The 15,259-nt window shown below is 37.6% G+C and overlaps 2 protein-coding genes across 2 annotated transcripts in view; one reads left to right on the forward strand and one right to left on the reverse strand.

Annotated features, from left to right (window-relative positions):
* The window catches only part of LOC145986799 (P protein-like), a 99,125-nt gene extending 93,226 nt beyond the window's left edge, over positions 1 to 5,899 (reverse strand). The window contains exon 1 of the mRNA XM_083121235.1: positions 5,804 to 5,899. The gene's annotated coding sequence lies outside the window, so the exon portion shown is untranslated. The remainder of the gene's footprint in view (positions 1 to 5,803) is intronic.
* Positions 778 to 14,374, forward strand: LOC145986801 (uncharacterized). Its single transcript, XM_083121241.1, has 5 exons — positions 778 to 891; positions 8,100 to 8,175; positions 9,482 to 9,775; positions 11,154 to 11,417; positions 13,732 to 14,374. The coding sequence occupies exons 2-4, from the start codon at positions 8,118 to 8,120 to the stop codon at positions 11,414 to 11,416; spliced, it is 615 nt and encodes a 204-aa protein (XP_082977367.1). The 5' UTR covers positions 778 to 891; positions 8,100 to 8,117; the 3' UTR covers position 11,417; positions 13,732 to 14,374.
* The last annotated feature ends 885 nt before the right edge of the window (positions 14,375 to 15,259 follow it).

Below are 15,259 nucleotides of genomic sequence, written 5' to 3' on the forward strand. Positions count from 1 at the left end.
CACAGGATACGAACAGATAGACAGGAACTTGCATACAATTCCTGGTCTCCTCAATAAATTTGATTTAGTGAGGCGAGGTTGAGCTCTAGGCCAGCGTTACATAGTTCCAGCCAACCATCTTTCTCACACAACTAAACTGCATTAGAAATTTCCAGAATCATTTAGAGAGCGAGCGAGTGTACCATAGGAAGGTAGAAAGAAGACAGAAAGATAAAGAACAGAGAAAGGAAAGAAAGAATGAAAGGAGGACAAAGAGATAAAGAAACGGGAAGAAATGATAGAGAGAAAGGAAGAGGAATAGAAAAGAATTTAGATGGAAATATAAACTAACCCAAGAAGAAATGATAAATTAAGGAACAGAGAAACAAAATATATTAAGCCACGAATATAAAATGATTAAGAAACAGAACGAAAAAATAGAAAGCGAGGAATACAGAATGGTAAAAGAACAGGAGAAGAACTGATAGACAGAAAGAAATATAGAATGATAGATAAAGAAACAGAAGACAGAAAGAGGGAAATGAAATACAAGAAGAAAGAGAAAGAGAGGAAAATATAAATTTATCAAGAAAGAGACAAAGTGAAGAGAAGAGTCTTAGCAGTGATTGCCCTCCACCCTTGATGCCACCCTAAGAAAATCCTTTGTGGACTCCAACCGATCCTAGTACGTTGAAGCAATTCTTTGCCAGCCAGCTTCTGCTGTTTTGAACGCAGGAAGGCCGATGTGGTTTCGCCAGCGAGGAAGTGGTCGATCGAAGCATCCTCCAGCGTTTCTTTTTCTTATTTCGTGGATATACTTTCCGGGGCACGTGCTTCCTTTGTGTCAGTCCATCGCCGCAGCTCTGAGTCCTCGTTCGCATCTTTGGAGCGGAGCTGGTTGTCGGCTAACAGGTGAGCTTCCAACGTTCGATATGTTTACCTGGGTTCATAAAAACTCTTAATTTGTTTACTTCAATCGCTAGGGAATTCTGTTCGCTCGGTTGTCATGGGAACTACCATCATTTTCTGCTTTCTATATCCTTTTCTATAGTTCTTTTTCCTCCATTCTTTCTTCCGCTCTGACTCATTCTCTCCTATCTTTTCGCTATTTGTTTCTTCTCCACGCTTTCTTCTACTTTTAGTTTTGATTTCCCTCGGTTTCTCTTTTTGTTCATTTCTTCTGTTTTCTTATATTTTTCCTTTTCCCTTCCATCTTCCCATTTCTCTATATTTTTATTTATTTCCCTGTCTTTCTCTATCTTACTGTTTCTTCTTATTTCTCTCTTTCTCTTAATTTCTCCTTGCTTCTCTCTCTTTCTTCTATATCTACTGTTTCCATATCTCTCTTCTACTTTTCCCTATCTTCTTCTATCTTTCTTGCTCTGTCTCCATCTCTCTTAGACCTTCTATTTTCCATATTTTTAAATAACTTTATCCCTCTACATGTGAGATTTTTACTCGAATGATTCTAAAAATTTCTCACATATCTATCTGTTTGATCAGGCAGAAGGGTGGTGTAGAGACAGAGACGGAGACGGAAAGGCAAAAAATCGTATCGTACCCAAGGTATTGGGTAAGAAGTATAAAGTCTTAGCATAGCAGGAAGCAGAGAAAGGAATGCAGAATAAGCAATTAGGCAAACGTTAGGGGAGTGACTCAGGAGGTGTGATCAGTTGGCGAGTATAGGAGAGAGAGTAAGGTCTGCGGATTGTGAGAGAGGAGCAAAGTGGAGAACGATTATTGGACGATGGTGTGTGATAGATTCGATGTCTCACAGGGAGGTCAGACAAGTGATAGTTGAGAGGACAAGCGTAGCAACAATCTTCATATATTTGTAAGGCAAGTAATATCCTTTTCTTAACCAATCCATATCGGTTCAGTCATGGAGAGTATAAAACCCATATCTAACCTAAGTTAATTTCTATCGCCATTCCTTTAAAAAGTAACCTCTTGCATTTATCACATTTAGGCCAAGCGAGTGATAACCATCTGAGAGATGAATGACAAATAACTACATTACCCAATTCAATCTAGAGGTTCTTGGTTCGATCCCAAACGCAGCATGGGAGTTGCGTTACGAAATGCAGACGAGAACGAGACCACACCCATCGAGATTTATCGAACAAGACCGAGAAGGAGCCAAACCTCTGAAAATTCGAGAGACCGGGATGTTGGCATAATATTGAAAAAAATCCTAAACCAAATTTACCTCTTTAGTCATACCAAGTCGATTTCGGTGGGGTTCATCCCTTATCAGCAGCAGCCATATAGAGGCGAAAAAGTGGAGAGGTAGCTGTTTATGAATTAAATGTTAAGACCAGTCATTTAAAAAGATGCTCTGCATACGCAGAATTTCATTTCGGAAGGGTTTCAAAGTGGCAGGTTTATAAACGAACGACAAATTTGTAGGATTTCTGGAGAAGGGTTCAGCCCCTGGCTACGTGCCTTAAGTGGATGTTTAATTCAATGTTTTCGTCAATTGTGAGCCTGTTATGAGTGATGGTATATAATGTATAAAATCTCGATTTTCGAGGGCTCGTAGGGCAACGAAACGAGGCCTCAAACAACAAAACAATTATTAGGGTTCGGCTGGACCTTCGGCCGACGCCAGGGCAGCTATTTCGAATTTCCATCTACCAAAAATCTTTATGATATTCCAAAATTTGGGGGGAAAAAATCTGCTTAGAATTCCTTCTAGAGCAGTGGTTCTCAAACTGTGGTACGCGTACCCCAAGGGGTGCATGAATGACTTGAAGGGGGTACGCTATCAGCTCGGAAGAGAAATGTCGAGAATATACTCACACGACAACATTTTGGCTGCAGGTGTATATAGTGGAACCACGAGCAAAACAACCTGCGCAGACCCGCGAGTCCTGTGCACCGTACCCCCGCGAGTAGGGGTGGGGGAGAGTGGACCATGCTTCCTTCAACTCAAAAAACTCACAAACATTTTAAGTGCAAAAACGTCTGGCACATCTTTCTCACTAGAAACTCTTAGCAATTACAATAAAAACTGCGAAATTGTGCTTGAAATTTTGTTTACAAACTTATTTTTGTTCTTCACTTTTGTTTCAATAACTCTGGAAAAAATATATAAAAATTTAAGTATTTCATATTCTTCTTAACATACATGTGTTTCACATTCTTATTTTTCTTAACTAATCATGAAGGTTGTAAACGTAGGAACATCCAATAAAATAATAAACGTAGGATTCTAATGTTTCTTTTTTTAGCCCGAATGCCATTTTGTTCTATTGCAGATACACGCCTGCGACATATAAAAAACGCCCCACCAGTCAGGCAACCCCCCCCCACATTCCCAAAAAAAAAAACACTATTCGGAGAAAATCTATCGTGGGGGTACATAAGACCAGTGGCGCAACCACAGGGAGGCATTGCCTCCCCCCAACCTTCGACGGAAGTCAATGCTAGGGGGGGCAACCGTTGACGGCGAAGGGCACTTGCAGGGGGGCACAGATGAGCAATTGCCCCCCTCGATTTCAAATTTTATGCAAATAAAAATACATTTCGTAAAATTTTCTTGCCCGCTTCGTTCGGAATACCTGCTTTTCTCAGTCTCGTAAAGTTCAGAGACGTAGCTAGGGGGCGGCGGGAGTCGGCCATGGACGCCAAACGATCTAAATGAAAAAAAAAAATGTAAAAGAGAGAATGCCATGGCGCCCCGTGAAATTATTTGCGCCCAATTAAATCAATATTGTTTTCAGTTGCAAACATTGGATCTAAAAAAATTTCTTGCTCGCTTCGCTTGCAATATAGTACTTGTTTTCTGTAATGTATTTAAATAATATATATTGCTTATTTGTATCGAATAAATTTTGAATACGTGCACAATTTAGTGTTAGCATGTCGCATATATATTTTCTTATTCTATGTTCTTCAATGTTGCTTATGTGTAAAACATACCTTATACATGAAAGTTATACATGTTACGTAAACAAAGAAATATCTTCGGAATGCATTTATCATTCATTTCTGCCATTCAAAAATACAGTTTGTGTGTTTGTTTTCCATTATGTGAAATTGAACGAGTTGAAAAAATATTTCAAATCATTTGTTCCAAACAAATGCTTTAATGCCGACTGCTATCTCCTTTTTGCGTAATTTATGAGGATAATCACGTCTTCGATACTACTACTACCACCACTACTAGTAGTAGTAGTAGTAATAATAATAAAAATAAAATATTATTATTAATATCATTGTTATTGTTATTATTATTATTATTATTATTATTAGTACGTTTATCCTGGTACTTGTCCCCCCCCCCGACAAAAAAATCGTGGTTGCGCCTCTGCATTAGACGTTTAGTTACGACTAAAGGGTACAATGAGACCCACTGTTCTAGAGCATTCATTTGAATTTACCTGTGGTTTGCTTTCGCTGTTATCTAGATATTCTCAATAGTTTCGTGTCTTTGTAAGCCTATTAAAGTACTGATAATATCTAGACAACAGTGACAGCAAAATGTTCTAGAAGGAATTCTAAGCAGATATATTTTTTCAGATTTTGGAATATCATAACGATTTTTCCGAGATGAAAATTACAAAAAAAGCTGCCTGACGTCGATCAAAGCAAAGGCCTAGCCGAGCCTTAAGGAAAAAAGACTTCTATACTCTGTGAAAGTTTGCACAGATAGGCTAATAGAAATCCATTCTTCCTTCTCAGTTGGGTGGTGCCTTTTACCATAATCTTGAGCTAGCTTTTGTCCAATGCCTTTATTCTCTCATAATTCCGGTTGATCCGGTGCCATTTGACACAGCACATCTGCTTATATATAATTTACTTGATTATAATCTTCACAAGATATAACGAAGACTACGGCCATGGGTGGTTACAATATGGATCAATGAAAATAATAAATGTGTGTCTACCCGTTTCTTATCGTCTAATATTAAGCGAACATCTTTCCGAGAAGTAAAACCAAATCGTATTTGTACATGTCTTATTCTAATCGTTACTTTACAAACACTTGAATGGTCTGTTTACGGCAGGATTCTATAAGGAGAAAGTTGAGGCTGAGCCTGAGATAATTGACATTAAAAATTCATGGCAAGTTCAAATTGGACGCGTTTCCACAAATAAAGGAAACTATCCACATTACAACTTCCAGAATTTCACTCATACGACGTTCCTTATTTCACAGGCTACCGAAACAGTTTAAGAACATCTCAAACCAAATAGTTATCGTCAGCTGTGATTCGTCTTTTATCACCAACCTACAACAAAATTGTGCATAAGTAATGTTATTGTGAGACCAAACTCTGTTTTAATCTTGGTAATGATTTGATTTGTTTAACACGATTTAGTTTACTGTTCCAGTATTGTTTCTTTCCGGTTTAAAATGGCTTCTGCTGTACAGGAAATAAATAAACAAGAATCATCTAAAAACATCATTAACCTGATACTGAATTTGATAAGAATACCCTACGATCGATTAAGGAGAATTCCCTCCAATTTATTAGAATGTTAACAAAAACATACTTAGAGTAAGAATGAAAACACAATTATTTGTCTTTGTTGTACTGTGATGCGGACTGGGTTAGCAAAAATGCCAGAACAATATTTTACTTCCAACTGAAATATGCAACATTGTTATCTTCCTTTATCGGATGAATGAGTAAACGTTACGTACGATCTAGGTTGCTCAAGTATAATCTACAAGATACTTAAAGAGATAGCTAATTTATGTTAAACGTGAACATTATAATACCTTACAAGCATAGAAGGGTGAAAATATTTAAAGAGAGCATTCATTGGCTGTTACAAGGAGAGTCAACAAATATTCTACGTTCCATAAACATACCTTTCCTTGCCGATATCTTCGTATCGGTTGTTCTTAGAAGTCTGTTCCCTTCGCTCTGTCACTTTTCAATGTGGAACCGATCACCTGGAAAGAAAAGAAATAGCTTTATCGCAGTTTTTACGATCTTCATTCAATTCTGCGTCACATTTGCTACACGTACACAGTGAGACGTGTAGAACGTTCTGGCCCCGACCTTGTCTGCGATTGTCCACGCTCGCTCAGCTGCTGTGATGAATTGCACACTGTTCACTAAAAGCTTTTTGTTGCTAACAAGGCATTTCCAATTAGAATTGCTCAGGTTCTATTGGCTTTTTGTTAATTAATCGACAGGACAATATGACTGGATTCTCGGTATTACAGTTTGGATTGAAAGGGAGCAGGAGTACGGACCAAAATCGAATGTATTAACGCTAGTATACTGAATACAAGAATAAACTACACATTCACAGTCTTAGAGTTAGGCATGCTTCACAATTGCTTGACAATAAAAAAAAACCACGATGTTAAATAATCTCATCAGAACAAATAACTTACAAGCCTACAGTTTATTAGAGTTACGAATATAATTGTTATGGTGAACCAAAATGACGTATACATTTTATTTTTCTTCAACCTACTTTTATAAGATTTTAAATGTGTATTGCACTTGGGTTAGAGTAATTGCAGTAATCTTTCTAATCTTTGACGTAGAAATCGTATTACGTAGTAGTTTATTTTAGGAAATCCAAGTTCATCTATTCTCATGTACAAATTATTTACGCATGTGTGATATGAGAAATTCGGTCGTAAAGTGGGGAGGGTTCTGACTGTCAAACTCCTACTGGTTATGCACACGACACTGTGGTGTGAGATCGCTTGTATTTTGATTGCATTGGTGCATTTTGGTGGTACTCTCTGTTCAGTACATAAAAAATAAAGGATCATAATAATAATAAAGTTTCTGCCCATTATAAATTTACCAGAAAACGAAAGGTGGAAGGTCTCGGAACACACTTTTCAAATGTTCAGTTATTGCAGTTGCATGCTTAAAATTTTCGTATAAAAGGTAGGACTTATACTTCCTATTTTTTCTTTTAAAAAAGAAATAAGTCCTATTTGATTTTACGAAAGTTTGGTTAGGGGGAATCTGTAACCCCATCCTTGGCACGGCACTGGATTATAGTATTTTAGTAGGCTAATCAGGACGAAAAGATTAATTATGATTTGTGTAGATAAAAGAACAAACAGGTCCAGCCTCGAATCCAGAACCTTTGGTTTTGAGTGCACTCAATGAAATTGCTAGAAAAGCTAGAAAGAAAAGCGGCCACTTAGTTAACAAATGGTCGAATGCAAACAATCTATTATTGTTAATTCAGTTATTCACGGTGTATGTAAGGCCTATTATGGAATACAGGACAACAACTTGGAATTTTGCATGTAACAATAATATGAAAGACATGCTTGAAAATGTTCAGAAAAGATTCGCCTCATTTTTATATTCTAAATTCAGACTTTTTAGGTTTTATTATGAATATTATAAGTTGTTAGACAAACTTAATATATCGTGTCTCTTGGAAAGAAGAGATATTAACGATTAGAATTACATTTCCAAAATTAATTAATGGAAAACTTGTTGTACCATATTTATTATCTAAAATTACACTAAAGACACGTCATTATGTGCTCCGAAACAACTGCTCTGCAATTTCTGTCGCTTCTTATTTTAAACATAAAAGGTATTTTAATTTTCTCATATCCCAATACCGTCATAATCCACAGGAGTCTAGTAACCTTTCATTATGATAATAACATGTGTAATTTTACATTTAATGTGTTTTTAACATATGTGATTACATTGTACTTTTTAAATTTGTATTTTTTAAATTTTAACGAAATTGGTCTTCTCACTAATTTTATCATGTAGTACTCATTTTAATTTTTAATTCTTATTTGTAATATTGTGTATGTGTTATATCATCACAAACTGCTGTATTAGGCATGTACGCTGTTTTTCAGCAGTTAAATCAAATACTTAAATAAATAAATAAACACACTCAGCCACCGAGGCGTCCTCCTCGATGGCGTAGTGGTAACGGAGTCTCTGGTTCGATTCTCGGTGGAGGCCCGTTGCTCAGTTTTTCGGATGTCCCTTTAAACAGTAGCTCCAGTCCCAGTTTGTTTGTATGTGTATAAATTGAAATTAATACCAGCTGCCCAGATAACTAACGCATCGAGAGTTGCAAAACCCAGAACACATGCGAGTTAAAATGCGAAGGTACAGAAATATATATAAAAATATTTCTCTTTTTCTTTGCAGAACCCTTTCGGCCTAGTCATGAAGTTCGTATTACTTCTATTTTTAGTGACGTGTGCGTCTCTGGCTCTTGGACAATGTAAGTATATGATATTCATGTGGTTCTCAGATTTTGATTTTGATTGTCTTTAAATTGAAGGTCTATTTTTTTTCCGGTTGCTTCGAAAAGCTTGACTTAACAGAAATATGCAAATCCCCACACTTCCAAAGTGTACAGTGTCTGAGAAAGGCCGTATAATAAGGAGACTACAGTATGTGTGAATTGGACGACTATATGCTCTTAGTTATTGGTATTTAATTATGGTATCTGGTAAGCAGGCAGTTCTAGCAAATGCAGAGATAAATTTTGGCCGATCTTGCACAATAAATATATCATGAAAGGTTTCAGGAAAGCAGTTGTTGGAAATTATATACATACATAAAAACGCGATTACTTTCTTCTTGTAATATTCTGATGTGTGTCGGGCTACTAAAAAGTGCCCGATATTTGAACAATATTTTATTTCCAGTCCAAGTATCTAGGGAATTTCTGCTGCAGACTGTCTTGAAGTCGAATGATGTTATATTGAGCATAATAACTGAATCGTTTTTTTAAAAGAAATGGGCGTAGGTTACATGAATTAGGTAATATGTGCGAAAACAACGTCAACAAAAATATTTTGATTGATTGAGTTAGTGTTTTAAGTCCACTTTATGCACAGTAAGGCTAATCGGGACTGTGCCTACAGTTTAAAGTGGGATCCGAACCACTATGTGCCTCCACCGGGTATCGAACCCGGGACCCCTTGGACAACAAAAGCAAGTGCTTTAAAACCAAAGTAGATAAAATTAAGGTGTTTTGTTTCTTACTAACTCATTGACAATCTACAAACTAATATTATAAAAAAAAGTTCAGTATGAAGCCCATATTTAATTTGCTATTGAAAAGCATGCATAGAGTTGCTATATTTCATACGTTAGAATCAGAGACGCTGCTGATCGGAAGCCTGTTGAAGAGGGAGAGGAGGCTTGACCCGACAAAGTAGAATACACGTTTTTGCAACACAGGTTATAAAAATAACTTTTAGAAAATCACTTTGTACATAACTTACACAATAGATTCGTGTGTATGAATGTAATTAATAAATACCGAAATTCCTAAAAGTATAGTCTCAATCACTTAAAAAAAAAACACTTGGTGCAGGGTTTCTCAGACCAGTTGAAAACACTGTGATTCACGGCAAGACGCTCAATCACGCTACACGTAATCATTTTGACGCACAAATCTTCAGTATTAGATTTTTGCTATCTCAACAGAGAAAGAGGAGTCACATTTGTAAACTTTTCTGTACAACTTCAATTTCCTTGCTATTTTTCTGAAATACAATCGCCATTTCTCTTCCCAGATGGCGTTGGCTATGGCTCCAACCGTCGCCCGCCGCCTGGAAGGATCCAGGGGCAGACGCTGCCAGGGACCATCGGTGGAAGCGGAGGACAAGGGCGGCCCCTGCCTGGGACCATCGGTGGCGGAATAGGCGGCGGAAGGGGTGGCGGATTTGGTGGAGGAAGGGGTGGTGGATTTGGTGGAGGCGGATATGGTGGCGGAAGAGGTGGTGGTGGATTTGGTGGCGGAAGGGGTGGTGGATTTGGTGGACAAGGGGGTGGCGGAAGAGGCGGCGGATTTGGTGGCGGCTATGGAGGTATTTATAGTCATGATCTTTTAACATTCAAAAACAAACAAACAAAGAAGCAATTCGCTCTCGCACAGTAAAATTCAGCAACTTACACTCTGTCTCGTGAATCTGTGTAGCAAGGCCGCGCATAACGGTGAAAAAGGGGAGAAAGCGAGTGGGCGGAGCAAAGCAGTGCGCGCTGCTGCGAATGGTTTGCAGCGGCACTCACTACCCTCTCACGTGTTCGTTGGAGGAGCCTTCTCGAGCCACTACTTGCACAGAGGACTTGCTTTCATTTGCCTGCTCCACAGATTCCCGGATCAGAGCATAAATCATATTGTCTTCTTGCCATGACGTTGAGGTAACACAACAATTTCATATTTATTAAAAGTAATTGATTGCAAAACATGTACCTTCAAAATAATTTCTACAGGAGCCTATCTAGCAGAGAATTTAAACTGTGGGTAGGCACTTACTTGCATTAATAAATTCGAAAGCTGTAACGACAATCTTATTGAGTTTCAATCCTGCATTCATTTGTTTTGGTGAATAGGCTTTTCCGGTCTAGTATTAGAGACCTCTATGGCAAAGTTGAACTTTCATTTCAAACAAAAAAAAATCAATTCTACTACAGACTCTAGTTCAACTAGTGAAAAAATTAGTTTCGTTTCTGAAGATTATACAAGAAGTAATAAAATGCAACAAACAATTTCTTAATAATGACGCAGAGATCAAGTATTCAATGACAACAATTTAGTATAGTCAAGCGGCAAAAAGGGGTTCATATATAAGTAGTACCAGATCGTAACAGATGAGTTCATTATATTGGATGTAACCGGGGCTATGTTATTTACACAGGGGGTGATTCAAAGCATTTCAAATCAACAGAAAGCAAGTATTTCGTCATCATTTAAAAATAGAAACTTAAGGGAATGGTGGTGCAATCGGAAGCCATGTTACGGATATATTCATGGACGTCCAGAAGGGGGGGCCACGGCCCCTCCCTGGAAAATGAATGTCCACCTGAAAGTTATATATTTCACACATAATTTCATTTCAGTCACATAATTTACGTTAGATTCGGTGAAGAAAAACATGATAATTTCAGACTGAAATAGTGTTTTTTGAGTGGCCATCACTATTAAGGGGAAACATATGCCTCATATGCCCCCCTGGAAAAAAAAAACTACCTTGCTTACCCCTCCCTGGAAAAAAAAACTGTGGAAGTGCATGGACGTATTTATTGCTCACTAGTTTCTGGTTTAAAGGTGAAAAAGATTATGTTGTAATTAGTAGTAATACAATGAGTGATTTGGACAACCAACGTTGAGTTGGGTGGTGGGAGCACAGAGACAATTGCTCTTCCTACGACATGTGGAGAAGTTAACCTCCTTATTTATTTCAGGAAGGGGCAAGAGATCCAATAGGGGATATGGTCCCGGAGTTGGTTCTGGTTCTTTCCGACCTGGTACTGGTTCTGGTTCCTTCCGACCTGGTGGTAGTTCTGGTTCCTTCCGACCTGGTGGCGGTTCTGGTTCCTTCCGACCTGGTGGCGTTGGCACCGGCTCCGGCTTCGGCACCGGCTCACGTCGTCCACTTGGAGGCCTGAACAGACCAATTGGATCTGGAGGAAATTTCGGCAATAGAGGAACGACGTATGGGCGTTGAGGTAGGTCATGGCACTTACAAGGCAGAATTTCCACAATTACTCCGTAAAGCTAAGTGATTGTGAATTATGATGGACAATTTTAGGCGCGTTGGACAACCACCCTACTAATACTCTTCCAAAATGTAAACATAATAAAAAAATAGTTAAACCCAGTCATGGCAAAGAAACTATTTGGAAACATGATAAATTTTGCATTATTTTTGGTCTAATAGGACCTTACAAGGTGCAACAAGTACAGGTGAGCCCAATAGCGTACGCAGGCTGTTTTTTCGGAAGGGCTGGAATTGTAAAAGTGAATATCACATAGCTGCGTTCTAAGCAGAGGCTGTATACACTATAAAAACTTTGTAATCACAATTTAAACCTTCGTTTTAAAAGTTGTTCAAAGATAAAAATGGTAATCGGGGGTAATTTTAAGAGGGGGGGGGGTACATTTACCAACTTTGTTTCTCCAGTATTCTTTACTACTTTTATTTGAAAATTTTGATTTCCTCAAAATTTCGGGAGGGGCTGTAGCCTCATAAGTGTATGCTAGCGGGTGGGGCTGATAGACACTTTCTTTGCGTGTATGGAAATTTGAACAAAATTTCAACTCTGAAGGGTCTTTTTCAAAGATACGACGTAAATTAATGCATACGTGGGTAATTAATTGAACCGACTCACATTTCAGAAAATAAATTAATCGTGTTCTGTAAATATCCTGGACGGATACACGTGTAGAACTTTCACCTTCAACACAACACAAAGCCCCGATACGACATTTCTGAAACAGTGGCTGGGATATCGGATTAAGAACATAGTATTTAGCAGTGGTGTCTCGTGGCCTCAAATTTGGCCGGGGCTTATTTTTTAAAAAATTTAAAATTTGATCACAATTCACATGAATTACAAAAAATAGGTATTTTTTTCCTTCTAGACTACAAAACTGGACTTACTTTTTTGAAAGAATTTGAAATGTAATAACAAATAACATGAATTACAAAAAAACGGGTATTTATCTTCTTCTAAACTACAAAACTGGACTTATTTTTTTTTAAAAAAAAAATATAATGACAATTCACATGATTACAAAAGAAACAGGTATTGTTGTGAAACATACCTTTCTACGAACGTTGACTCCTGTTCTTCTGCTCAGCAAATTTTGTTATTACTTTTTCGTTGAAGCCCTCTATGTTTGAAATGTATTCTATCTCTATTGTAAGCAAGTGCCAAAGCATTTGGTCTGTCTTGTCCCATTGCATTTCTTAAGCAGGTTTTAATACGCTTCAATGTGCTGAAACATCGTTCAGATTCAGCTGTTGCCACTGGAGTTATTAAAACTATGTTTGTCATTTTTACTGTTTCTGAAAAGGCACCCTCTAAATAATTTTAAATAAAAAATGAATGCAATATACTGATAGAGTTTATGTTTTTCAACTCTTCACTACAATAAAGAACACGAAGTTCCCTCTTTAGTTTTCCCTCTTCTATGAAGGGATAATAAATCTGGGAAGATGCCTCTGTTTAAAGATTGTTCTCTTTCATTATGTCCTCGTAGAGCAAGTTCATGTCGACCACAGAATTTTAAGCAATCGATAATTCTATTTAATATATGCCTATTTTTCCGGACAAATTCATTGTGTCTTGTAATTGACAATTTGTGTTCGAACATCAACCCTGCCAAACTCACTCAAACATAGCGAATGAAAGCCACCACAACACTACACTACAACGCGCGAGATCGACGCGACGCAACGGAGCTAGCCCCGAATCAGCACTCAAATCCATTGCACTCTTCCCTCCTCTCTCTGCTAGCATGTGACCTTCACTGTAGCGTAGGTGGGTGTAGGCCACGCCTTCCTTTGCGACGTGCCCCGGAAAACGATAATTGACATCAATGCCGCTAGGAGCGCTGTCGTATCCATTGCAACAGACGATGAATTTACGTGGGTAAAAATCGCCTTTTAAAAGACTGTGTGATAGTTATGCGTTATGGTGATTGATAATTACGTGAATACGTCCGTTTTTCTTTAGGGGCTAAGCCCCGGAAGCCCCAAGGGACGAGACGCCACTGGTATTTAGTTTCCCTTGCAGGACAAAACATACCTAGCTCAATTCTGTTTCATACTGCACATAACAGTCAATTCTCACTCCAGTTATTAAAACTATAATACTATAAAGTATAAAACTATAATTTGCAGTCAGAGTGCAAATTAAAGCTTTTGGAAAAAGTATCCATTCATTAATCAATTCACGTGAAAGCATAATGATGAATACTTTCGAAAATCGTTAATTTGATAAAAGTACTTTTCAAAAACTTCCTTTTTCGTTTCAGGCTGAAATGGACAACTATGGAACGACGACCTGCAGAAGTAACGGCTCATCGACACTGGACATGTTGTAAATAGACGATCAACTGCTCTCACATTATACCTCATTGAACCTTGTTTCTGGCCAGAAGTTGAAAGAAATGTTACGTGGATCTGTATTTCTTAACTAAAAAAGAATAACCTTAATTGAGAAACAACATCGTGTAAAAATTATATGTTCTTAGACGCAAATATATGACAGTGGCGTGTTCTGATGTCAGTTAATATTTAAATAAATCACGGTTTTAGGTACACAGTTCTGGTTGCGTAATTTAGCGAGAACAGACTTGAAAGTAGTTTAGTCATAGTCAGCCACAGAATAACATTTATTCCAAAATAAAGCCAAAGAACATTTTGAAGAAACCGACTGTGCAAATTATTGCAATTAATAGAAATGTGTAAGGCCCGTTAGTGAAACATGATATGGATTTTATAAATAAAGAAAATGTATCTGAGAATAACCAAAGCAGAACAGTCCAAAAGGTGGATCTGTTCAATTGATGTACATATTTATTTTTGCTGTAGTTGTAAACTAACTGGTACTCAATGAAAATCTTACATGATATTATTTTGTATATCAAGACAATAAAGTTTTGCATTTAGAAAATATGTATGACGTAGGTGTTTCATTTTAAAATTAGTAGCAGGAGTGATTGCTGGAACTGTTTCGCTTGACACCGATTATAAACTATCTTCTTTTTCATAATGCAAATCTACAGTACTATCTCTAATGTTAAAGGCTTACATTTAAAAAAAATATGCTAGTAGGTCTAAAAATCCGGAATGTGCTTAAATACGAGAGAACTAATTTGATCAGAGTTATGTTGACAGCTGCATGAAAATTGAGTTCTAGGCTCTTCGGACAATTAAATGTGTTGCAAACTGACTCGTTTTGAAGAATTCCTCTTACAGATTTACAACGGAGAGTCAAATGATTTTTTTTTGTTCCTTATCTAGTAGGTTTCTGTATGTGGGGTTGCACAAGTTTGCTGCATTTTAGTACAGACCTATTGCTGATCTATATATATTTTCAACTTTGAGTTACTGCCTGTTGTATACCTTAAGATGAATAAGTCTTTGCGGTCCACGTGCAGTCACTCATGAGCCACTACGAAGGCCTTTCCACCCATCTGCCTGCGAACTGAGGCCATTGTCGACATTTCTACTCCATTAGTAAACTTGCTGGCGTGGTAAGCATGCACAGAGATACTGAATTTTCATTTGCCGCGAAAGTTCAGTTTTAGGCTCATAGAGGGCAAGAAACACTCATGTTCACTGGTGCAAGTGTGTAGAGGAGGCGCCATCTTTAAAATAACACAAATGGCGTTTTGAAGCTTACTTGATTAGTGTTGAAACCTTGAGGTCGTTTTGTAAATAATAGTTGATACCTTATCTAAATTTGAGCTGTATTCAGTCTAACCTACAATTGTTATTGAACTTTAAAGGTTTTCAATTGACTCTTGTAATATTTAGTAAGGAAAAGCCAAATCTAGT

This window comes from Lepisma saccharinum, chromosome 4 (assembly GCF_977018435.1).
Source record: "Lepisma saccharinum chromosome 4, izLepSacc3.1, whole genome shotgun sequence".
NCBI classification, from domain to species: domain Eukaryota; kingdom Metazoa; phylum Arthropoda; class Insecta; order Zygentoma; family Lepismatidae; genus Lepisma; species Lepisma saccharinum.